We start from the raw sequence: 27025 nt of genomic DNA, 5'->3' as shown, positions 1-27025 counted from the left end.
ACATGTGGTACTTCAGACACGGCTGTCTTAGGACTCATAACCACAGCCCAGGGGGAGGAGTTGGGTTCCCAGAAACCACAACCTTTGAGGTACTGGCTCCAGCCTCACAATGGCCTTGCCAACTCCACCTCTGGACAAAGACACAGAACTAACACTCCCCTTATTATTCCTTCAGTGCCTCTGAGAAAGTCTTGAGTCTGTCTGGATTCCCACACAAGACAAAAGCCTGGGGACAGGGACTGAGAAAGAAGTCACAGGGGACAGGGGAATGCTACTTACTGGCTTTCTCTGTTTGTTTTCTTATACCACTCAGGACTACCTTCCTAGGGTTGGTATCACTCCTAGGGCTAGGCCCTCCCACATCAATCCACAAGAAAATGCCTTCACAGACTCGCCTACAGGACAGTCTTCTGGAGGCAATTCCCAGATATATTGAGGTTTGGGTCAAGTTGACAAAACCCAACCAGCACATGTATGTAACAAAAATACATCAAGACACAGACACAGGCCGACCTACACATCTGGAGGACTCGGCTCTTAATGACTTCTTGGCTTCTTTAAACAAAGCTTCCGAGTAAGTGCATAAGGCAGAGGTCAAAGGGTGATATCTAGAGAGTGCTCCAAGGGTTGGAGGACTGCTCTCTTTGTGAGCAGTAAAGATGGGTAGACAAGAGTGCTCCCTGAAGCGGACTTTAGGGGAACAAGACAGTGGAAGAGAGTCAAGTGAGGCACATGCAACTTGTGACAGCCACGAAGGAATCTCTGAGCTCTTTGAATCATGATGCAAGAGGAACAAGTATAAGGATACAATTACGGCCATGTGTGGTTGGGTGACCAGAGTTCTTAATCTAGAAGCAGGTATGAAGGCTAATTTACTTTAAAATTTTACCTTTTTTTTTTTTTTTTCCCGAGACAGGGTTTCTCTGTGTAGCCCTGGCTGTCCTGGAACTCACTCTGTAGACCAGGCTGGCCTTGAACTCAGAAATCTGCCTGCCTCTGCCTCCCAAGTACTGGGATTAAAGGCGTGTGCAACCACTGCCTGGCTTTACCTAATTTACTTAAATCTTTGTTTTATGTGTTTAGATGTTTTACCTGCATACATGTCTATGCACTGCATGCTTGTCTAGTGCCCCTGGAAGCTAGAAGACCTTGTTGGATTCCCCGGGACTAGCGTTTCAGATGTCTGTGAGCCACCATGTGGGTACTGGGAATTGAATCCCAGATCCTTGGAAGAGTAGCCAGTGCTCTTAATGATGGAGCCCCTAAGTGGCTGTCTATTGCTACAACAAAGAAACTGTTTATCTTTGACAGGTGAAACCACTTTAGTAATTTTCTGGAGTTTTACAATTGTTGAAATACTTTTAATAAGACCTGGTTAAGTCCCCTTTGGATAGTCTACAGCTGAAAGAATACCTTCACAGAGCCAGCACAGGTTAACTGCTTCCTGTAGAGCTTGGTTTTGTTATTTCATATTTTTAAAATTAATCTACTTATTTATTATATGTAAGTACACTGTAGCTGTCTTCAGACACACCAGAAGAGGGCGTCAGATCTCATTTTGGGTGGTTGTGAGCCACCATGTGGTTGCTGGGATTTGAACTCTGGACCTTCAGAAGAGCAGTTGGTGCTCTTAACCACTGAGCCATCTCTCCAGCCCCTCGTTATTTCATTTTTGATACTTTCCTATTGGGTGTTTAAGAGCACATAAGGTTCGTGATGGTTTGAATATGTTTGGCCCATGGGAAGTGCTACTCTTAGGAGGTGTGGCCTTGTTGGAGGAAGTGCGTCACCGTGTAGGCGGGCTTTGAGGGCTCCTAGTGCTCAAGCTCTGCCCAGTGAGGAAGAGCTGGCTGCTTTTGGATCAAGGTGTAGAACTCTCAGCTCCTCCAGCACCATGTCTGCCTGCACGCTGCCATGTTTCCAGCCACGATGATAACGGACTGAACCTCTGAACCTGTAAGCCAGCCCCAGTTAAATGTTGTCCTTTATAAGGGTTGCTGTGGTTATGGTGTCTCTTCACAGCAGTGAAACCCTAACTAAGTCAAAGTGACCAAAAGTCAACCTTCTGCTACTGACCCGTCATTTGAACATGGTTTGAACTCCACAGGGCTTAGTGGTAGGAAAAAATGAAGAGCTCCCTAGGTTCTTATCATTGTCCCCTACCAGCCTTTCCATCTGCACGGACAAGTCAGGGTTTTGCTAACCATGTGGCTTCCCCTGGAAACAGGGGACCTTTTCCTCTGGTGACTCCCTTTTGAAAGCTTCCCGTCATTGTTAGCTCTTGGCTGCCCTTGGAAGGCAAGGGTCAAACTCTTGGCTGGCCTTTTAGCCCTCAGTCCTCATTGGTTTAGGGCTCTAAGTTTTGGTTGTCAAACACACAGAAGGAAAGTTTTACTAGTCTTGAGTAAGTGTTGGATTTTATTTTTTGCTTTTGTATAACATTTAGACATCGTTTAGTCAAAAACAGACTTTCTAATCTAATGACTTGATTTCAGAACTCAATTCTCTACATAGTTAAAAGCCTGACAAACTTTGCTGCCCATAATATAATTATGACAAAACATTATTTTTGTTTTTTTTTTAAAACAGTTTTGTAAATGCTACCAAGAGCAGATCAATATCTTGGGATATCTTATTGTTTTTCTTTTATTATGTTTATTTACAGGTATGTAGATGTGTGAGTTACAGAGGTCAGAGAATAACGTGTTGGAGTTGGTTCTCTCCACATGGGTCCCAGGATTGGCAATCAGCCTTTGTGGCAGGTGTTTTTATCCACGGAGCCAACCTTCCCCCATTTTTCTTAAAGTGAATGTTTAAAGCTATGTATTTCCACTTACTTTGGCTATGTTGTATTTCCATTCATTTTTTTTCTTTTTTTTTTTTTTTCTTCGAGACAGGATCTCTCTACATAGCTCTGGCTGTCCTGGAACTCATTTTGTAGACCAGGCTGGCCCCAACCCCAGAAATCTGCCTGCCTCTGCCTCCCAAGTGCTGGGATTAAAGGCGTGTGCCACTACCGCCTGGCTTCATTTTTTTTTTTTCTTAATTTTGAGATCACTTCTTTGATTCATTGGTTATTTAGGAAACATTGTTTAATTTTTACACATTTGTAAATTTCTTTTTTTTGTTTGTTTGTTTTGTTTTGTTTTGTTTTGTTTTGAGACAGGGTTTCTTTGTGTAGCCCTGGCTGTCCTGAAACTCACCTGTATACCAGGCTGGCCTCGAACTCACAGAGATCAGCTTGCTTCTGCCTCCCGAGTGCTGGGATTAAAGTTGTGCGCCACTCCCACCACCTGACTCATATTTGTGAATTTCAAAGCTTTATTACTGATTTCTAATTTCTACCATGGTTAGAAAGTACCTTTTCTGCTTTACTCTTACATTTTGAGAGATTGTTTGATGCTCCATGGTCTATGCTAATGGGGCTTGGGGTGTTGTTCAAGCCTTGCACTTTCTTTTTTGTTGGCCTTCTGCCTCCATGTTCTAGTCACGATTTATGCCTGGGTGTCTTAAGGATTAAATGCTGTGAACAGACACCATGACCAAGCCAACTCTTATAAGGATAACATTTAATTGGGGCTGGCTTACAGGTTCAGTCCATTATCAAGGTGGGAACATGGCAAAATCCAGGCAGGCAAGGTGTAGGAGCTGAGAGTTCTACATCTTCATCTGAAGGCTGCTAGCAGAATACTGGCTTCCAGGAAGTTAGGATGAGGGTCTGAAAGCCCTTGCCCACAATGACACATCGACTCCAACAGGGCCATACCTTCTAATAGTGCCACTCCCTGTGCCAAGCATATACAAACCATCACACTGGATATTAGAAGGTCCACCAGTTCTTGTTGCACTGCGCATTTTTCTTTTCATTGTGTTGGTACTTTTTAGTTTTGCAGTGTAAAAAAAGAATTGCATATCATGCGTATATGTTTTAAATAATATACGCATTTATTTTAATTCATAATGTGTGAATGAATTATGACAAAGGCTTGCATGTTGAATCAGGAGAGATAAATAATGCTAAGGCATTAATTATCTGGAAAATAATTATGATTCCTATCTTAATCTATGCTACCAAAAATAAATTCTAAGCCAAAAAAGACATTAAATATTTTTAATAAGGAACACAAAAGAAAATATGTATGTGATTTGGGGGTGAAATATTTTTGCATGAGAAAAAATATTAATAGTGGAAACCATAAAGGAGGGAAGATTGAAATGTCCATCTAAAAATTTAAAACTTCCTACCACTAGAGCCCTTGCAGGTGTGGCTATGTCACCTGTAACCATCAGTAGGAGGCAGAGAGGAGCAAGCCTATGTCTACAGTGCTCTGACCTGCGAACATCTGAACGATTGATTAGTAGTAGCCTTACACTCTCTAAAAAACGCGAGCTTGAGCCTACCACCAGCCTGGTACCATGGGGCTCAGACAGGGAGCTAGCCTGAGAAGACCACTAGTCTGGTGCCATGCAGGCCTGGGGGGAGCAGGACCATGCCCTAGATGACCCCTGCCCAGTGCCATAACTTACCATCAAAGCATAGTATTCCTGAGACCACTCTGGAGATGTCCCCAGACACTCACTCACGAGACCCTGGCAACCAGCAAGAGGAGCAAGTAAGTGGTGGGAAAAGGGAGAGAAAGAGAAACAGAAGGATGTGGGCAGGCACAGTGACGAGAGGCAGAACTGGAGACTCGAGGGTAGTAAGGAGCAGCCTAATGTTAGTAGCTGGCAATGCCGCCTGAGATCATGGCGGGATCCTGGTCTGTGTTCCCACCAGGAGCCACGTCTGGGTCCAGGGACCTGCAGCAGCAGTCTGTTACCACAGAAAGCCAGGCAGATGTCTCTGGTTTGGGCTGCTGCCCAGAGACACGTGGATGTCTGAGGGCTGTGCAGAACTGGCCTCGCCTCTCACCAGAGCATCATGGGAGAGCAAGCCCTGAAGGAATGAGACGGGAGAGGTGGCCCTGTCCCTCACCTGCTTCAGCACTCAGGAGAGTAGGCTCTGCACCTTGCTTGGGCAGTACAGTAGAGCTGACCCTGGTGGTTGGGACACAGTCAAGCCAGATCCAAGTGTGTGAGCATGAAAGGGCTGGACCAGAAACTTGTGTGCTGTGAGGTGACATGGGCAAGGGAGAGTATACATTTAATTTCTATTCACTTGACGTAAATGTGGTCTCTGAGACTTACTGCTTTCATCTGGTAACCTGGGCCTAGTTCTAGAAGCTTCTAGCCTCCACACAATCTTATCTAGGCTTACAGTGTTTTCAGCCTCTGAGTCTTAAACTGCTGAATAAGCTGACCTTCTCTTGTTTTTTTTGAACTCTGGCTGGCTGGGTTCAACTTAGCTGTTGTGACTCCAAACTCTTCCCCAAGATGAGTTCAATCTGACTTCCCTCAGCTTCTTACTGAATTGCTCTGTTTGGCCTCATACTAACTTTGACAATCTGTTCTAATCTTCGGGCTCCTTCTCAGTCTCTGACTCATTCTGTTTTCACTTATGTCTAGTTTGTTCTCTCGTCAACCAGTCTCTCTACAACTATCCCAGTAAAACTGTGCTCTCGAATTCTCATGCTCTCTCTGTCTCTCTCCACTGCCCCTTAAGTATTTCCCTTCCCCACCCCAATCTCGTGAGAGCTGGGCAGATCCTATTCTGTCATATCATTCTCCGATTCATCACTTTGCCTGCCACTCACTTAGATATCACTTTCAAACATGGGTGCTTCCTTCTACAAACCAAATTTACCTTCCTTGTTTGGGATTAAAGGTGTGTGCTAAAGGCTGAGCCACACCACAACTTGAAACAGGTATTTTCAGTAAATAATACAATCTTGGAGTTCACACTATGATCAAATATCCTGCAACAGGAGAGATGACNCCCCCCCCCCCACACACACACACAGTGCCCCTCACCACCTATGGCAGGCAGGAGATGTGGCTCTGCCCCTCACCTTCTGTACCTGTATCTCACCTGGGCAACACAGTAGAGCTGGCCCTGGACGTGGGAGCTGTGGATGAGCCAGTCCTAAGGGCGTGAATGTGGGAGAACTGGTCCTGCCCTTCTTCTGTGCTGGGCAGTGGCTTAGATGAAGGAGATGCCCTCCCCCTCTACCTCATCCCTTCACATCTATAGCATGAGGGAGAGCTGGCCATATCCCTCACTGGCTGCAACCCTAGAGAGAGCAGGCTCTGTACCTCACCTGGGCAGCAGGGTAGAACTGGTTCTGGTGGTGGTGGTTTCTGGTGAGCCAGCCTCAAGGGCTTGAGAGCAGGAGAGCCTGTGGTTTGACCACTTCAGCTCTCTCTCTCTGGCCCAGATCCAGGGCTTTGATTTGGCCTGTGCCAACATCTATTCCATCAATGAACTGCTGGAAGGGACCAGTCTCACAGATCCAAAACTACAGGATCTCCGTGACACACAGCAACAACAGGATATCTGAGAGGATTATCAGTGAAATTCCAGTATTGATAGGGCAGCTGAAGCAGGCAGCATTGTACCAGGCCACCAAGTCTTACAATGAACATTTGCAATAGAAGTGTGGACAAAAGGGTACACTGTGGGACACACTGTGACACACTACAGCTTCCAAAATGATTTTTTTTTCTATTTATGGTGAGGTTGCATGGGCGGGGGATAGGTATGGGTGGAGGGAGAGATGGAGTGGGATTGGGGTGCATAATGTGAAATTCACAAAGAACCAAGAAAAAGTTTTCTTAAAAATATTAAAACTTGCACACCTCAAAGCTGAGAGCACTGGTGCATACATATACTCTCAGCACTACAAGATGCACAGGCAAGAGGATCATTTGAGCCAAGTTCCAGACCAGATTGGACAAAATCATGAGATCCTGTATCAAGCTAACCACAAGCTCTGTGGAAGCTGAGGTAACTGGGCTCCAGACTAGTATGCACAAGAGGGCCCGTTTCCAAAAAGGCCAACGAACATAGAAACAAACAAACACCACCCAACAAACAATAACCACAGAACCCAGGGGTCAGGGAGATAACTCAGTTAAGTGCTTGTGAAAGACCTTGACTTTGAATTTCTAGCACCCACGTAAAAAGCTAGGCCCACCTATAATCCCGAGCAAGCATGAGGGGCTGAACTTGGATCCCCAGCAGCTATCAAAGCTAGGTATATGCACTGGTTGGTTTTGTGGATCAAGTTGACATAAGCTGGAGTCATCCGAGAGGAAGGAGCCTCAGTTAAGGAAATGTCTCTGTGAAATGCAGCTGTAGAGCATTATCTCAATCAGTGAGCAGAGGGTGAGGACGGGGCTCACTGTGGGTGGTGCCATCCTTGGGCTGGTAGTTCTAGGTTCTATAAGAAAGCAAGCTGAGGGGTTGGGGATTTAGCTCAGTGGTAGAGCGCTTGCCTAGCAAGCACAAGGCCCTGGGTTCGGTCCTCAGCTCTGGAAAAAAAAAGCAAGCTGAAGAAGTCCTGGGGAAGCTGGCGGCAAGCAGCACCCCTCCCTGGCCTCTGCATCAGCTCCTGCCTCCGTGTTCCTACCCTGACTGAGTTCCTGTCCTGACTTCTTCCAATGATCTGGAAGTGCAAGCCTCCCCAACTTGCTTTTTGGTCCTGGTGTCTTCGTTGCTGCAATAGGAACACTAAGACAGCGTAGTTCTGTGCCTCTGTGACCTTAGTGCAGTGAGGGCAGCGAGTGGTAGCTCCCTAGCGCCTGCTGTCTAGTCAGCAAGCACCAGTGAGAGACCCTGTCTCAAAGAGAATGTGAGGAGGGATTCAAGGGAGACACCTAGCATTGACCTCTGGCCTTCACCTGCACATGCGTGCACACACACACACACACACACACACACACAGAGTGGATGGTTTAGAAACAGCTTACATTAATTTTAGACCTCTACATGTACTTGTAGTATAGGCTTCCTACTGAACTGTTCCCAAAGCCAACAGAAAATAAAACACTTGCACATTAACAATAAAGAGGCTTGATGATAGAAGACATCGCGTGTGCAGAACAGTGCCACAGACCTTGGACAGTGAACCCACAGCAGGAGAAAGACACTTAGATCATTATGAATCAACATATTTTACCTAGTGAAAAGGATTTCAAAAAACGAGGAACAAAGTTGGGAGTCAGAGGCTGGAGGATTACTGTGAGTTTGAACTCAGCCTGGGCTATATACACTTTTTGTATTAAGACAGCCAGTAGCACACACACAAACACACACACACACACACACACACACACTACCACCACCACCACCACCACCAACAACAACAAACCAAAACAAACCCAACACATTCCCCAAAGTAACTACACAACAATTTAACTATAAGGCATTGGGAATGGAGCTCAGAAGTGGATTTTAGTGTTATGTATAGTAAAGCCTTTATGTCTGGCTTTTAGTGAAATGTTTCAGCAAAGCCTTTGCTATGCTTGAGTTAATCAGTAGAGACTGAGAAATTGTTATGAGACTGTCTGAACCTTTAAGAAATGTTGTCTCTCTGGAGAACCTAGGTCCTAAGACCCTCCTGGCAAACCTGGGAGGCCATGGTCAAAAGGGACTGGGATCTATGTGGGTGGTCTGCTCTCAGGGGCGGCAAAGCCAAGGTGACTTTGGTAGCTGGAACCTTTCCCAGCCCCAGTTAACATGTGTACAGTGTTTGAATAAAGTAACCGGAGTGAACAAGCTGGGTGTCAATGCAAGAGGCCGAAGCCCTCTGCTCCTTCAGGAAATGAAGGCTTAGCACCTTGGCGAGCTTCTCTGCCTACTGCAGCACCCGCCATGCGTACTCCTGACATCAATCCATAGTAGGGGACCGCTTATGTTGTATAAAGACCCAGCCATGAGCCCTCGCACCTTCAAAACCAAAACACCTGCAAGTCAGAACCAAGAAACACAAGAGGGGTAACAGAGCCTTAAACACTGAACTATTAACACACTGTGTTTAACTAGCCCAATACTAAAACACTAAATGTTCAAGAAGTAGGCATTACTTAAACAGTATGGTGGGACAGTAGAAGTCCTTACAATGTGTAAGCTGCTTCAATGACATGGAGATATAATCATGATACAGTAAAGGCAATAAGCAGGTTGCTGGGAGATGTAGTTAGAGTGTTCACTTGGCATGCAGGAATAACCCCGTGTTCAGTTCACAGCATAACTATGCCAGTTGTGGTACCACACGCCTGTAACCCCAGCACTTGGCAGGTAGTGGTGGGAAGTTCCGAGGTTTAAGTTTATATCTGCCTGCAGAGTAAGCTCCAGGCCAGCCTGGGCTACAGGAGACACTGTCTTTAAAGGTCAGAAAAAAAGCAGTCTGCAAAATAGAATACAACTGTTTCCCTGCCTTCTCTTCTTTAACGGACTTTAATACTGAACACTTCCAAAAGAGCTATTTCCTATTTATGCAGACATAAATATTATAGGCATGAGTTACCACATGCAACTATCCCTCAACTCCACTCTTACTAAAGTAGTCTGTAAGTACACACAGAAAACAAAGGTTAGCACTCATCTCTGAATATGAAGGTCATTAAGGACCAAGGCGTCTCCATCGGTGTGAGCGCTCTGGGCGACTCCTGCCATATGCTCGGGCTCTCCTCCCAGATTTTCCGGTACAGATGTCTTATTTTTCACCAAGGACAAGAACAATTTGAAGTAAAAGTTTCTCTTTGAACTCGGCAACATAAATGAAAATCCTTACATACGGAGGAAACCAGGAAGCATGCTCCGTGTAGCTCAGTGGCAGAATGCTTGCCTAGCACGTGGGAGGCCCTGGGTTCAGTTCTCAGCCTCTTATGTAACAGAAAAAAGAGGCACACTTAGTGAAATTAAGTAACTCTTTAGGGATGGGTGCAAGAGTTTCATTTCTGCACTGTAGGATCCAGTATTTGTACATATACCAATATTATGGAGTATAATTTAATATGAAAATGTATGCTTTTTCTCTATGCCACAAAGAGGAGGTCTTAAAACAAGAGGAATATATTCTTCAGGGTCGAGGCTGAAAGTAAACGCCCATGGAGATGCTGGTGGCGTGTCCCAGAGAGGCTCTGAAGCAGTCTACTCCATCCGCACCTCTCCTGTCCCTAGCAGTGGTCCCTGTCCTGGGTGTTCCTCGGCTGGAAATCACCAAAATCCCTCCCATTACTGCCTGCTACAGGGCCATCTTCCATGGTTGTCTTTGTCCTGTCCTTTTCCTGGAAGGACACCCTAAACCAGTATGACCACTATTTAATCACAATTCTCCTTTCTTCACAAAGTCTGAATATGTCACTTCATATAAACACAGTATGTGTTTTCTCAAAAACACCCAAGTCAGCACAGCTCCAGGTGCTGGGGGAGGCGTTTTACCCCCATAATGAGAGAAGCTGTTTCTTAAATGTTTCCAAAACACACAGCCAAAACTGGCGCTGAGTCAGAAGAAATTCTTAGGGCAGAGAGCTAATTATTGATTTCCAAAATTGGTGAAATGCACCTCCTGTGCAAGGTGAGGCTTGTCTTTTTAGTCATCTTGGAAGTTTTAGGGACCCAAGGGGAAGAAAGGAAACACAGTGCTTGGCATAAGGTGGAGGGAGGGAGGCTGCTTTTCTATCAAGCACATCCATATGGGCTTTAATAGTCAACACTCCAAAAGAGCTGTTTCCTATTCATGCAGACATCAATATCAGTGAACCATCAATGACCTGAAAACAAAAACCTGGCACTTAAAAGGCAATTATATATAAATGTAGAAAACTTCAATCCCTTAAGTATCACTGAGCCCCGAGTTTGAGGCCAACCTAGGTGACAAATACCCAGTGAAAAACTACACCAAGACCAACATCCGCATTTCTTCTAAAGTACGCAGTGCTGTTGAAGATTTATAACTATGGTTTCCTTTATAACTTGAGTGAGATAAATTATATTAAGACTCAAGTGAAAAAGTAGTGTCAGGTACGGAGGGAGGCTGACATCATGGGTAGTCAAAGAATATGTTTAATAAAAAATAATTAAACTTCCATTTGCTCTATAGAACATCATAGAAAGTAATTTAATAAATTACAAATGACTTTTTAAGACGTTTGCTCAACTACAGAAAGCAAATTTAGACTACACAAAACACAACTGGTAAATATTGCAAATGTCCAAAAGAAAACTTGGACTAAGACTGAGTCATGAGGCCTGAAACAAGGGGTAGAACACAAGGCAACACCAGCTCTAACTCTCTCAGGAACTAACGACACGCACTGGGATAGCCTTTCAGCTGCAGCTTGAGTAAGTGGAACTGCATCGACTTGCTTCCTATAATCCTTAACTTTATATTTCCAGATCTGCATGGTTTTCTTAGCTGACACCTGGACCACCTTCCCCCAATCAATCTACAAAGACATGTCTTGAAACCCAAGAGAATGTTTAAAGTTAACATTAGCCTTATGCTTTGAAAACAGTAACTAACGTATATATAGAAAGAATCACTAGGATGTTACCCAAATTTATTAGACCATAATTAGGAAAATACTTTATCTCATAGATTTTGCTATAAATTAGATTTTAATGACAAGATCTAAGTTTTTTTTTTTAACCTCATTTTTTCCTTTTAATTGGGAAAGAGGAATAAAGGTCCTATGGGCAGGCCTAGAGGAAGAGTGGGCTGCGGGTGGTATTGAAACACTCCACTGAAAACCAAGGTAACTGTCTGAAAAACTTTGGCTATCTCACAGGTATGTTCTAGTTAAACAAAAGTGCAATACTGCAAAGGGAACACAGTAAATATGTAGTATATCATTTTCATGATGAAGGGTTACTACCCACTGCTCCTGGATGGGGATTACAGTGACTATTGCTAAAACATTGCATAAAGAACTATCAATTCAAAGTACTATTTTGAGAAAATACAAAAATTAATAATACAATCCCAATGGAACTTACATAATTTGGTAAATACATATAACATTGTCTAATAATGGGTTACGTTTTTACATACAGAAACATAATTTACTGGTAAAGGTCTTGGGAAACCCAGTACAATCGCTTAGTCCAGGACAACAACAGCTCTGTTGAATCATACTGGAAGTCAGTTTTCCCATAGGAAAGAACTGGGGTACTCCTCCCAAATTTATCACCTTGCAAACTTTAGCATGATTTATTTAGACACGAGGAAAATGCTAATATTTATCTCTCCTTAGAATGTCTAAGTCTGTTCTAATTGTTTCCAATGTATATGAAGGTAAACCTTGGACCTCTACCTTGTCAGAATGATAGCAGCTTCAGCAGGAGAAATGATATCACAAATCAAATACCAGACAAATTGTACATGACAAAGGATTGTAAGAAACAGAACAGAAGCCTTGAACTTCATAGGTATAATTTGTACATCATTTTGAGATTAGTCAAAGTGCATTTTCAAAGTGGGCATATTTCAGCATTTATTATAAACTGATAGCCCAACACTGACTCTGGGTAACATGCCGACTTCTTACTCCTAGAAACTCAATTAATTCAGACTATCTGCATTTTACTTGACTACTATTACCTGTTATTTTGGAATATTTCCAGGACATAAGACACAAACAGAAACCTATACAAATAAAGCAAACACACACTTTCCTGTACGTGAAGGGTGCGGTGTTCAAAGTTCTCAGTGGCGTTTCATGAGTTTGCCTTTCTGAACCCTGGAAACAAGACATTATTCATCTGAGACATAATTATTTTAATAGGAGGCCAAACTTCGAAAAGTTTTAATGTATGTGTACAGGGTACCAAAGCCATATGACACATGATTATTTTATGACTTCATTTTTACTGATTTCTGAGTTAAGTTCAGCAAAATGCAAGTCACGGTCCTGGCCAGATTGACGTGATAGAGAGGATGTGTTTAAAACCCCTGAAAACAAGCACAGACTTAGAAACGAATGTAAACCTTCCTAAACTAACTCAGCTGAGGTAACAGGTAGCCAGATAAATGGCTGATTGGGAAACTTACTTCTTCTTTAAAACATACTTGTACCTGAATTGGAGACATGAGCAGTGCATCGTGACACTAGAGCGTTGTCATGTAATTAAAGCAATGGATGGTGACGGAGAGGCTACAGCTTTCATGACATTCATTAGCTGCCCAAATTATTGCTGAGTTTTGATCTGTAAATTATAGGTGTCAAGGAGGCTGTAAAACTATATTCAAATTAAATCAGTAATATGCATAAAGTATTCTGTGTTCACTGCAAATATATTAAATATACAACTCTTATTGAGCATCATTTTCATAAAATTAACCCCCAACAAAATTCTAATGCCTTTTGTTGTAACTTTATACGTGTATGTATCGGATAGTACATCGAGTTCAGAAACGTATGGATCTTAAGAAAGAGGACATGCAAAACATCTCTGAAAGCAGTTTGCACTTCTAAACAAACACCTGAAATGTCTGTCAGTAAGTTATTGATGCACTCAACACTGGGCTATTTACAGTTAGTAATTAAAGAAAAGGCAAAACCAGTTCAGGAGGAGGTTGCAGAGCCCCAGTCAGTCTTCATTGCTTGAGTCTGAATCCTCGGAGGAGGAGGAGGAGGAGCTGTCAGACCCGGAAGACGCTCTCTCTGAACCCTCGTCTGTGCTGTTCTCGTTGAGAGGACTAGGCTCAGTTCCCCCTTTCTCTTCCTGATCTCTAACTCTGGAATCTTCTTCCTTTATTTCGATTGACTTAGATGAGTCTAAGTCACTACTTTTGTTTTTCTGTACATCAAAAGTATTGGACTGAGACAAGGTTGGAAGATGAAGATTAAGGCCTGGAGTGAGCAGCATCCCTGGGTAAAGTATGTTAGACAGCAACAGTGGGTTAAGAGCTATGGGCTTGGCAGCTGCAGCTGAATTCAATGCAGCCGTGGAGGAAGTCGAAGGAGAACCTGGCACACAGCGTTCTCCTCCATTCTCTGAACTTTGGCTCTCTGTCCTTTCTTTTTTTCCTTCTAGCTCCTTCGAGTCATTTCCTCGCTTTTCTTCCGCCCCAGACTCTGCAGTCTTTGACAGGAGTCCTCCCATGCCTAGCAGATTTGGTAACCCGGCCATTCCTGAGAACAGCATGGGGAACATAGCAGCCATGTTTTTAGTTTCTCCTCCAGGAGAGAGGCCAGCAGGCATGCCCATCAGCCCTGCAGTCACTTGCAGTGACTGCAGGTTCTGCAGATTTTGTTGTAAGGCCTGAAGAGCTGTGAGATCCATGCCTGGAAGCAATCCATTGGCCAGCAAAGGGTTGCCTGGCACACTGCCGGCAGGAGCTGCTGCTGCTGCTGCTGCTGCGGTAGCCTTGGCAATTCCACTTTTAGGCCTTCTCCCCCGCCTGCTTACTTCCTCTCTCACAACTGGACCAGTGAGAATGCGTTCAAACATACTTTCTGGAAGAAACCCCTAGAGAAAATATATATTCGTTAATAACAGCTACGTGAAGATAAAATCAGTATCAAATTGCTTATCAAATAGCCTATTAAGAGCCCCTTCTTAGAATTGGGAACAAAACACCCATGGAAGGAGTTACAGAGACAAAGTTTGGAGCTGTGATGAAAGGATGGACCATCTAGAGACTGCCATATCCAGGGATCCATCCCATAATCAGCTTCCAAACACTGACACCATTGCATACACTAGCAAGATTTTGCTGAAAGGACCCAGAGATAGCTGTCTCTTGTGAGACTATGCCGGGGCCTAGCAAACACAGAAGTGGATGCTCACAGTCAGCTATTGGATGGATCACAGGGCTCCCAATGGAGAAGCTAGAGAAAGTACCCAAGGAGCTAAAGGGATCTGCAACCCTATAGGTGGAACAACAATATGAACTAACCAGTACCCCGGAGCTCTTGACTCTAGCTGCATATGTATCAAAAGATGGCCTAGTCGGCCATCACTGGAAAGAGAGGCCCATTGGACTTGCAAACTTTATATGCCCCAGTACAGGGGAACGCCAGGGCCAAAAAGTGGGAGTGGGTGGGTAGGGAAGTGGCGGGGGGGGGGGGGATGGGNGACTTTTGGGATAGCATTGGAAATGTAAATGAGGAAAATACCTAATAAAAATATATAAAAAAGAGGTAGTTATTGACAAACCTATTCAGAATTGATATGAAGTAATTATGAAAGACATAACTTTAACCTAAGTGATGACTTCAATTAGCTTTTCCCATGCCCATTTTTTAAAAATCATATAAATGAGAATGGAAAGCGATTTAATTTTCTTTATACTATGAAGCTTAAGTTTGTAGGACAGAAAATCTAAGGGCCAAAGAAATGTTATCAAGGTGTTCTCATAGCCCTTTCTGTGCACATCAGCACTTGCTCAGACCTGCCCTGGGAAGTACAGGGGAGGAAGGGCAGGGGATGGCCACAAAGGCTGAGGTTAACTTGCGAAGCTTCGAATCACTCTTGACTATCACTTTGGAAATAAGGTAAACAGGGCCAAGATACAGAAGATACACTCAAAAGGGGAAAGACATTACTACCCATTATTATCTGGATACAATGGGGGCTTCAGTGCATGTGTATAAATCTCTATCATTTGTAAATGTTTATGACAGGCAGGGGGCTTCATGAAATATTATATTCAAAAAATCTGGTTCTGCATTTGCTATATAGTCAGTCACTCAAATTATATATTTGTGATAAGCAATTAAAAATTAAAAACAAAGGAAGAAATATAAGGGCTTCCAGCTGGCTGAATTGGAGTTCAGATGGAACCTGCTACTAGCATGACCACGCCCAGGACAAATGAAGTCTGTGCTGCCTTCATAGCATTCTCCTACGGTGTTCTGGGATGCAAAATTCCTCAGTTTTATTGTATAAGTTCTTCAACTGCACTCTCCAGTTGAAATGTCACATAGCAGTTTAAAAATTTCTAGTGGCCACATGAATTTTAGCAATATAGGCTAATTAAATAAAATATGACATGAAAGTCTTCATTTTATTGTGTAATGTACAAAGATTGAGATGTCTTATATTCTTTTTTTAAAACTATGCCTCCAAGTTCCTAGGAAGTACGGTTTGTAACTGAGCACTCTTGATCCGTGTGCTTAGCGGCTGGCCACTGTCTGTGGAGGTGCAGATGTAAGCTATGGTCTAAGGGGAAATCTAATGGCACTACTTTTTGCTTGTTTTTTTTTCTCTTCAAAAGCATTGTGGCTCACTGCAGAAAGTACAGCAATAAATACAGAGAACAGAACCATGTTCCTCTCGCCACTCAGCCCAGCTAGCATTTAGACTGCCCAATGCATCAATTGTTTTGTATTTATTTTATGATTCTCCTTACTCCTTTCCAAAATAAAAACATAGTTACAATGAATTTAGTCTCACAGCCTGCCTTTTCCATTTGAACACCTATAGAAATAATAAATATTTAGAATATTTAGTATGTAGTTAGGCTCTAACAGCCCAAGAGCTGAACTACGAAGATACTTAGTGTGTTGCCAACATTTTTTTCTCTTGATTCCAGATAATCTTCTAAGACATCATTTTTAAATAGTTGTATAGAATTCCAATATATAGAAAGTTACCAAAGTAGTATAACTCCAGTGCATAGGGAGCTGAGGCAGAATTGGAGTTCAAAGCCAGTCTGAGCTATCTACAGAGACCCTTCCATGGTGACTATTTTTATATGAGTTTCTTTGCATACCTATTTGACTATTCTTTGTAGCAGTATCCAAACAATGTTTGCAATAAAAAGGCAAGCATTCCTGGTCTGAATTCTACCCTATCATTAATTCCACATTCTGAAAAATAAAGCCTGAGAACTGAAAGCTATTGTCGATGTTCATGGAATTCTTATTCTGGAAAGAGAGCTTAATCTAAGGTAGAATCAAATGGTTTAATCTCTAACATGGCGTATTTGTGAGATACTCACAGACTGCTTAACAACATCTCCCCATTCAGGAGCCACTCCATATTCTGAATTTTCTTTCAGGAATCTACATAAGTCTTTCAAAGGAGGAGCAAATGCGCCTCCAACCTGTAAGCAAACAAACAAAGGTAGTTAGACGGTTAACACTATTAAGTATGAAGTTGTTTATTTGATTTCTGATATAGAATTTCTTTAAAATATGTATTTTTGAGCAATCTTCAACAATATGTATAATTATATTTAAAAAGGGCCACTCCAATCTAACCGGGCTACTGAAATACTAAATAAACACATTAGCTTTTGTCCTCTGGTTATTTGTAACTGCCAACTTGGCAGATGCAACCTAGAATTGGAAACTCTTTATTGCAGAACTGCCTACATCAGACTGGCTTAAAGGTCATGTCCATGGAAGGACTGTCTTGATTGCTAATTAATGTAGATGTGCCTAGCCCACTGTAGGTGGTACTACTCCCTAGCCAGGTGATCCTGAACTATATAAAAAAGCTGGCCGAGCATAAGCCTCAAAGTTAGTTAGTAAGCAAGGACTGAAGCAACAAGCAGCATTCCTCCATAGTTTACGCTGCAGTTCCTTAGGTATGAGATTCTTGGTCAGGGATGACATTCTGTGGATAGCAAGCAGCCCTGCCTTCATGCTCCTGCTTGAGTTCCTGCTTTAACTTCTCTTGATGATGAACCTGTAACCAGAAAGCAAACCTTTCCTTCCCTCATTGCTTTGGGTCACAGTACCTGTCACAGTGACAGGAATGAACTGAAACAGAAATTATATAAATCTTAAATGTTGGGCTGGTGAGATGGCTCAGGGGGTAAGGGCACTGGCTGCTCTTCCGAAGGTCCTGAGTTCAAATCCCAGCAACTACATGGTGGCTCACAACCACCCATAATGAGATCCGACACCCTCTTCTGGTGTTTCTGAAGTCAGTTACAGTGAACTTATGTATAATAATAAATAAATCTTTTAAAAAAATGAAAAAAAAAACCTTATAAATGTTGTAAGTGAAATAACTGGAACAGAAAATGAATTATTATTCACGGTATCCATAGGAGGCAAGACAGGCAGGCTAGCCCACCTGAAAGTATACCTTTTAGAGTCATATTTCTGAGCTATGGAAACTCAGGTAAATCAATAAATATTTTTGAGTCTCTTTTGTGAGCTATGAAATGGGGTGACAATAATATTTCCTTCAAAGTGTCTGATGAACAGAAAATGAGACAGTTCAAGTGTCTTATAAAAATATCTGGCTTACAGTAAGTATATATCAAATACTGGGCTTAGAACACTACATGTATATTTTTTATTTTAGTCCTTACAAAATCTTTTTGAGATACGATTTCTATTTTCAAACTGAAGGACCTGAGCTTCAGGGAAGTTATAGCTAGCTTTATAAAGCCATCTAATAATGTCAAGCAAGTTGGCAAGAAAACACAGGTCTCAGAATTCCATGCTGTTGTTTATTCATTATGCATATTAACTACATTGCATACCATTAAGTTGTAAGCATTTTTGTATATGATAAATTCAGAATTCAAATTAATAATATTGATATCAATGATTTTGGCCTATGATTAATGTTTCCTTGCAGTCTAAAAGCTGGTTTTTGAGCAGTTCTTTCTTCTCGCTTGAATACATATGCTTTACATATTTTCTTCTTGAGTAATACCTTGGGGACTGAATTAGGGCCTGTCCCTGGCTACATACCCAACTGGCAAATCTATACTGTGTCTTGATAGGATGCACATTCCTTCAACACAGCGAGTGTATCACGCATACCTCTAAGCATTTTCATTTAATAGCCTTCTATTCTTCAGTCTCTAGGACTTCTCTTGCACTCCATTCTTTATGAACCTTCAGGGTAAAATGAACTTATAACCTGGGCCTTAATCTCCAGGCTGATGCAGAAAGAATATTCTGAGTTTGAGGACAGTGCAGCTTATGTAGTGAGTTCCAGGTCAGCCTGAGCTACAGTGTGAGACCTTGTTTTAAACAAAACAAAATATAATACAGTATAACATAACCTCCTCCCTTAAAATTAAGTGGACTTTGTAGAAAGATTCTTTTCCTTAGGAATTCATCTATATCTTAGAGACAAGCCAGTAGTTGAGAACTCTACAAATCAAGGGAAATGAGAAAGATTCCAGAAGTTTATGACATTAATATTCAGAATATTTACTGCCAGTGACATGACCCAGCAGAAAAAGGTGCTTGCTGCCAAGTGACAATCTGAATTCAATCACCAGGACCTACATGGTAGAAGAAGAGAACTGATTTGTGCATGTGTCCTTTGACCTTTATAAACACACACACACACACACACACAGGATATATTAGAATGGGGGTTGTGGCCTAGCCACATTGGCTGTCAACCAAGAGAAAGTCTAAGAATGAAGCAGTCTCAAGGCTGGGTGTCTCAGCTGCCTCAGTGTATGTCAGAGATCCTGAAGCAGCAACAGGCTCCAATGCCAGTGAAGGACTGGGCTTGCCAGTGAGAGTGAGAGCCAGCAGCCAGAGAGAGCTTCCTTCTTTTATACCTCATAGATAGGCTGCAGTCAGAAGGTGTGCCCCAGATTAAACATGGACTTTTCTCATCTCAAAAGATTCAGATTAAAAGTGAGTCTTCCTCAGATGCAGACACCCACAGCCAAACAATAGACTCTTAAGGGAGAATAGGAGGAAGAATAGCAGCCTCTGAGGGGATAGGAATTCCACAGGAAGACCTACAGTCAACTAACCTAGACCCTTAGTCCTAGGATGTGTGAAAAAGCAGGGTGAGCAAGCCCTAGGAACAAGGCAGTAAGCAGCATGCCTGTACAGTCTCTGCTTTAGTTCCTGCCTCCAGGTTCCTGCCTGGAGTTCCTGCTCAGCTTCCCTTGGGAATGTAAGATAAAATAAACCCCTTTCTCCCCAATTTGCTTTAGGTCAGTGTTTTAGCACCATGTAGCAAACCAATACACTACCAAAAGTTGAATAAACTACATTTACCAGACTGGGGAAAATTAGTAGTGCCTAATTACTTTAAATGGTGTGTTTCAATGTGGGATTTCTTATGAGAAGTTAAAATGGTTTTATGTATTGCTATCTTAGCAGGGAGGTCATTTAACAGAAAGCAAAACACGGAACATCCAGGGTGAAGTGAGTCTGGGAGCTGAGTCTTGTCCTGATGTCTGTCACCTTTTCTCACCCATTTTACTGTTCAGCTGACAGCAAACGCTAGCATATTACAGCTGCATATACAAAGGATATCACAAATCACCTGGCCTTTATATTATAAGGAAAAAAGGACAATTCATTATAGAATGAGAATTTTACCAATATCACATCATATCTGGCTCAGAAATAACCTGTAGAAAAACCTTAATTTGGGGGTAAAGCGATGGCTCAGTGGGTAAACGTCCTTGTTGTTTTCTTAGAGAGCTTGGGTTTGGTTCTTAGCACCTCTATCAAGAGGCTTACAACTGCCGCACTCCATTTCCAGGGGACCGGCACCCTCATTTGTCCTCTGCAGGCACAGTCAACCCACCCCTATCCCCCATGCACTGGTGCCGCACCTCAACGCTAAGGCTGTAATCTACCATGTCCAGACAGCTTTCCTGAGCTTGGTGCAAACTGAACACAGTGCTTTCTCTTCTCTGTCTGATCGGGGGAGCCCAACCCAAACCCTCGTGAAATTACAGGTTCAACTTCTGGAAAAGCCTCTCCAATGCAAATGAGATATCCCCACTAACCTAAGCCTCAGCCAGTGAAACTTCACTCTAAGAAAAACCCCTTCCCATTCTCCAAAACTCATATATATCCCTGGCTCACGCCAAATGAAGTATACGCATAGAAACCCACCCCAAATAAAAGTATGTGCTCAAGCCAAGATTGTTTCAGAGCCATTTCATTGAAAGTTGTCAGAGAAAGCCTTCATATAAAAGAGCTACTGTAAGTGGCACTTAAGGTCCTTGGAGAAGTCATTTCTTTCCACCCACCAGCTGAACCAGAATCCTGCAGACCCCATTCAGCCCCATAGCTGGATCCCACATGCATATCACAATGTACAAATAAATAAGTATATATATATATTTAAAAAAAAAAAACCCTTAAGCCAGCAGTGGTGGCGCACGGCTTTAATTCCAGCACTTGGGAGGCAGAGGCAGGCAGATTTCTGAGTTCAAGGCCAGTCTGGTCTACAGAGTGAGTTCCAGGACAGCCAAGGCTACACAGAGAAACCCTGTGTAGAAAAAACAAACAAACAAACAAACAAAAAACCCCAACAACACTTGAATTCATAGGACTAGAAGCAACCATTGTTTAATGCTAAGGCTGAGAAAAGTCAGGGAAGCAAAAGCTGGACTCTTAACAAGAGAAGAGCATGGGAAGGCATGAAAAGGATCACACGATAGCTGGAAACACCTAGAGAAATACAACAGCTAAGCACTGTAACTGAGGATCAGTTCACGTGGTTCCCACCTGCAAGGAGGAGGCACCAAAGAACCTCCCAGAAGGTAATCTAGCCTGTTCTGGTTTAAAGAGACTGGCATTTAGTCCTTCCTAACCACAGAATGAGTTGCCATGTCTTCAAGCCCTGTTGGGGAATTCAGTGGGACTCCTGCATACCAAGTCATCATGGGAAAAGTCAATAGTGGAGTTTGCAAACCCCACACGGCTTTATTCATGCACCATTATGGGACTGAGCTACCCAAGGGGCTTGATAATAAGGCACAATTAGAAGTCAGGAAGCCTGGGGACATCCAGCCTCAGCACTCGGGGCAGTTTGTAATGGACACACTAGGGCTGGATGAAGAGACACTGAGATGAGGCGCTGAAGTCACAGAAGGCCTAGTAAAAGAAGACTCCAACGTGACCAAAGCCACACCCAGCAGTGCTGATGTTGGAGGATCAGACAAAGGCCATTCCTCCAGAGAGTACTGTGGCTGCTGACACTGTGTCCCCTTCCCCTACACTTTTACTGTTTTCAACTTAGGTGGTTGTTTTTTTAATAAGTACCATCTTCTGTGGATGAGTGCTTTGCCTGCGCGCATGTCTGTACAGCAAGTATGTGCCTGGTTAGAGGGTACACTGGACAAGGAAGAGTGACACATAGGTGAATGAGCACAGGACAGGGATATACACGAATGAAAATGCCATTAGAAATAATTATTTGGTAGGCCTACCAAAGTTAATATTAATTGTGATATATAAACAAGAAAAAAGCTCAACTATTAATAATTTGTGAATAGTTAGCACAAGCTAAGCATAGAAGTTCCATTCACCTATAAAGTTAGCTTTGAAACATTTTATTTCTATCAAAAATTATATAATATGCCTATTTGAGAAAACAAGATTAACTTGCGCTATCTGACAAATGTTACCCTGATAAAAAGGCATTCATTATCACAGTGATAATGAAAACGCTGTCACCTTGAGTAAGGTTTCTTGACTTCTGGCACAAGGCAGGTGGGTTAGGGCCTCAGGTATTGTAAGAAGGATGACATCTTCCTTATAGTTGAAGGCAGCGGTCTCCCCCTTCTCACCCCTCCCCCACTGTGCTGACTGTGGCAACTGAACCAGTCAGGGACAGCAACTAATGTCCCCTGAGGGAACCTCTGCATGGGACAGAGTGCCCTCATCCAGTGTGCAGCCATAAATAGCAGCCCTGCTTCTCTCACTCACTCGCTGTCAGCGACGTGGGATTTGATATCAGACTCCATGAAATCATCACACATGCCTTTTCCCACAGCTGTGCTGGGTTTCCCATTCTCTAGTCTGTTAGAAAGTACTGCCTAGTTAAAAGGCATAGCCAGTGAAGCGTAATGAGCCGCACACATACCTTTCTCGCATTCCTTCTGTTAATCAGCTGCACCCGCTCTTCCCCAGTGAGACTGTTGACATCGAGTTTGTTTGGGTTTCGGCATCGATGCCTTTTCTGTTTGGGTCTTCCCTCGTGCAGCTGCACTCTCTGAAACACACAGAGAAACACTTTGAAGCCCGTGGCCTTGTTCAACACTTTTCAGAATGGTGCAAGTGAGCTGACCCCAGGAGCTCAGCCCTGTGTGGAGCGAAAGCTCTCACTCTCTAGTTAGTCCATTTAACATCTTAAACTTTAATATGACTCTTGTGCTCCTTTGCCAGCTCTTCTGTACGCAGCAGCAAATGACAGAGCTCTGGAGTTAGAAGAGTTAGAAGTTTTATACCACTGCAGTCTTTATAATATACAAAGGGTATAATAAAATACATCAGAAGTCTTTTATTTTTTAATTTATCTTTTAAACAAAAAAACAGCTTTGAACATAAAAAAATCTTTCAGAGCGCTAGGATTACAGGTGTGTGCCACCGTATCTGGCCTGAAGTGACTTTTATAATTAAATATTTATTAAATGCAGAAAGGAAAGCAATACAGAATTATGTTTTAGTAAATATGGCAATTATTTCTTTTTGATACTTTTCCTAAATCTTAGGCAGAATGGATATTTAGTAAATGTTTGATGACTCAAAAAAACAACTGCTGAGACTATAAAGTCTACTTACTGGGATAAAGGCTCCGAGGTCCTCCACATAACCGGGGTGCTCCTTAAGCCATCTGTCCAGGTCCTTTCTCTTCGGCGCATCATCTCCTGCGAGCCTTGTCCCGTCTTTGAGGTTAATAACTGGAACAGGACTCTCTGTGTCAGGAATTCTTTGAGGCTGAGGATAGGACAGTGCTGGGTTCATCCCGGTGGGAATCTGTGAGGCGGTTAAGTGTAAAGTCAACTTCTGGGGAGGGAAAACTGATCAGATACGATTTACATTGCCATGCTTATCGTCATTCTAACTCTAGTTCTACAGAGGAATTTCTCCAGGCCCCTCCTGCCCCAGGCCTTGCTCTGCATTCCTGACCGCCCTGGAGCTCATGACATACACACCAGGATGGCCTAAGCTGGCAGTGATCCTTGTGCCTCTGCCTCCTGCATACTGGGGTCACACAAGTACTCTCCCATGTCCAGATTCAACGGTCACTTTCTTTTTGAAGAAGAAAGCATTGTATAAAATTCTGCCAAGCCTTTTTTAAAGAATTAATTAATTAATTATATGTAAGTACACTGTAGCTATCCTCAGATACTCCAGAAGAGGGCATCAGATTTAGTTACGGATGGTTGTGAGCCACCATGTGGTTGCTGGAAATTGAACTTGGGACCTTTGGAAGAGCAGTCGGCGCTCTTAACCACTGAGCCATCTCGCCAGCCCCTGCCAAGCCTTTTTAAGTTAAAGTTTTTATAACTCTCTGCCAGTGCCAAATATTAAGATCCAATTTAAGAGTATGGAAGACTAATTTCCTTATTATTCATTTTATTAAAAATATAAAACAATAAGTGTGTACTTATTAGGATTGAATTTCAGGCTTAAGGTTAAATAATTTTACAGTAGATTTACTTACATGATTGGGTGGCTTATTTCTGTTCAAAAAGAGGATGTCAGCACCTTCTACGTTCCTTCTCCTTCCCCGCCTTTTCTTCACTATAGGCTGGCTGTCTAGTATCACTCCGTTGGCACCGAGGGTTGACTGAATGGAAGTACCTAAACAATTAGAAATGCAAAACAGTGGCTGAAAACTTAAACACAACTTCTCTAAATGAATTTGAAGTTAGTTCTTTTATACATCAAACTAAGAAGTTCTTGGATTGAAAACATGCTCGTTTCTCAGTTTAAAGACTTGGGGGCTGGTAATTTAGATCTCTGTCACTCGGTGGCTCCCACTGGCTCCCACCCCCATCCTCCTGCCTTCTCCATCTGTGTTCTGGGATTCTGGTGTGAATCACCTTACCTCACATGTAGTCAACTCTTTACTGGCCACTCGGCATCCTGTTTCATTTAACTCCTCACAGAGGTGTCACATCCTGCTCCTCTCACTTCATCTCACACACAATGACAAGGCTCAGAAATGTTAATGTTAACTAATTTCTGAAAAGCCCAGGAAGGAAGGCAGATCCAGATTTCACATTTATAATTATCAAAGTGTACTATAAAGGATATTGAGATAACTACATAGTATTAATAGTACTTGAGACTTTAACGTAGTTTTATATAGTTTTAAAACTGTGTTATAATTGGTATCATATAATATGCATATTATTGTTGTTATATTGCTTAAGATTTTATTAATTTTAAATTATGTATGTGTGTATGTGTATACATAAGTACAGGTACCTGTGAGTTTGGAGGAGGGCACTGAAGCCTCTGGGGCTAGAGGTGAGACATCTGTGGCTGCCTGAAGTGGGTGCTAGGAACTGAACCCAGGTCCTCTGCAAGAGCTGTATCCATTCTTAACCACTGATCCACCCCTTCAGCCCTTATATTTATATTGTTAATATAAAAAGCACTGATATAATAAAAAAGCATAATAGTAACAGCTACATAAACTACTTGCTATATAATATATATTATTTTATATGTAGTTACTGTACACTATGTATAGTATTATTCATCAAAGAATTACTTATAGGTGACAACTGGACAATCTTCAGCTGTAATGCCACTGAACCCTTCACACGACCTTATACTGATTGTATCTGCTAGAGAAGCTTTCAGGTTAAGGATGAGAACAGTAAACTCACGTTGGGTGGGCAAGAGAGCCCACAGCTGGTCTCCATTTGTCCTCATATTTTAGTGGGAAAGAGAGCTCTTTAACCTTAGAGCTATAACCGTAAAGAATGATTTGGGAGACGGATATTTCAGAATAGAAACACACTGGATGTTCTTGCAGGGGTTGGGGGAGCATATGAGTGTGTATGAGTGTGTGTGTGTGTGTGTGTGTGTGTGTGGTAGATATGAGTGCACACGTGTGCACAAACATCTGCATGTATATTTGAAGGACAGAAATAGCCTGTCATTGGGTGTCTTCCTCAATTGCTCTCCAATTTAATGAGGCAGGGTCTCTCACTGAATCTAGACCTCATTGATCTGGCTCGTCTAGCTAGCCAGCTTGCCCCAAGGATCCCCTGTTGCTGGTAACAAGCACTGGGATTACAGCCTTTATGAAGTACTGAGCATCCTGAGGCCCATCTTCAGGCTTACATGGCAAATGCTTTAGCCACCAAGTTATATTCCCAGCCTTTCAACTGCAGGGCTAGTAACTAGAAAATTACACAAAATGGCTATGAATCCACAGAAGACCAAACTGATGCCAGTGAAAATAAAATAACTGATAATTTAAAAGGTAGAGATAGGAGGAGCAATTGAAAGCAGCAATCAGTCCCTGAACTGTAGGAGTCCCACCTACTGTTCTCACGATAATTCTGAAAAGCTTCCAGGTATCATGTGGCAACCAGACACAATCCCTGCTAAAGCAGAGTCCTTAGCCTTGTAAAATAAAGATGGTATAAAGACAATTCAACCCATTCATTCTCTTTGATTGGAAATTAGTATTTTGGGGGTAAGTACATGGTGGTAAATACTCCTGAGATTCAACTGATCTTAAACATCATTCTCAATTCTTGACACTTTAAGAAGAACACAGGTGGAAGGTAGCCAGACAAGACAAAACACAGTGTTTATTTTATGGATATGTTTCTTTGCCTGCAGAGAGAGAGAGAGAGTGTGTGTGTATGTGTGAGAGAGTGTGTGTGTGTGTATGTATACACCATTTCCATACCTGGTGCCCCTGGAGGTTAGAAGAGGGAGTTGGAATGTTCCTAAAAGTGTAACAGATAGTTGTGAGCCAGGTCCTTTGTAAGAACAAGTGCTCTTACCCACTGAACCACTTTCCAGCACCAGGAAATCATTCTTCATTGATCGAAGGGTACGCAACACATGGCATAAATGTGTTGATTCAAGTGGCCAGAAAGGTTAGAAGAAACAGAGACTCAAGGGGAAATATATTAATATGGTAATTGTTTTCAAAATGCTATGATTTAGCATGCAGATATAGGAAGGGCAAAGCTAAGTCTATAGTGCTTTCAGAGGCAGAACTCCAATCTTTGAGAAAAGAAACAAAACAGATCAGGGAAAATGTACTTCCAAATTAAAAGATATTTTTTCTGAAACTTAGACCTGCCTGGCATAGGGCTATCTGAAGTGGAAGAAGTCTTGTCTTGAAAGGAACTGTGGAAACTGAAGAGACTAGTCAGAAATAACTCCTGTGTCATGTCTGCTTGGAGCATTTTAAAGTGTGCCCCTGCACACACACACACACACACACACACACACACACACACACACACAC

The 27025-nt window shown here is 42.5% G+C and overlaps 1 protein-coding gene and 1 non-coding gene across 12 annotated transcripts in view; one reads left to right on the top strand and one right to left on the bottom strand.

The window, feature by feature from the left end:
- The first annotated feature begins 4240 nt into the window (after positions 1-4240).
- LOC115031840 lies at positions 4241-4374 on the top strand. The gene has a single exon (XR_003837490.1). It is a non-coding gene; the product is annotated as a small nucleolar RNA SNORA17 (small nucleolar RNA).
- Positions 4375-10935: 6561 nt separating this feature from the next.
- The window catches only part of Chd9 (chromodomain helicase DNA binding protein 9), a 221387-nt gene continuing 205297 nt past the window's right edge, over positions 10936-27025 (bottom strand). For all 11 annotated transcript variants that reach the window (XM_029480612.1, XM_029480617.1, XM_029480616.1 and 8 more), the window contains 5 exons: positions 24242-24381; positions 23356-23550; positions 22658-22786; positions 16833-16937; positions 10936-14356 (listed from right to left, as the gene is read on the bottom strand). In XM_029480612.1, coding sequence (XP_029336472.1) covers positions 13475-14356; positions 16833-16937; positions 22658-22786; positions 23356-23550; positions 24242-24381 — 1451 coding nt within the window. In that variant the 3' untranslated portion in view covers positions 10936-13474. The remainder of the gene's footprint in view (positions 14357-16832; positions 16938-22657; positions 22787-23355; positions 23551-24241; positions 24382-27025) is intronic.

Source organism: Mus caroli, chromosome 8, assembly GCF_900094665.2.
Source record: "Mus caroli chromosome 8, CAROLI_EIJ_v1.1, whole genome shotgun sequence".
Lineage (NCBI taxonomy): Eukaryota > Metazoa > Chordata > Mammalia > Rodentia > Muridae > Mus > Mus caroli.
Note: the sequence above shows the minus strand (reverse complement) of the source record. Positions and strands in the feature narration are given on the sequence as shown.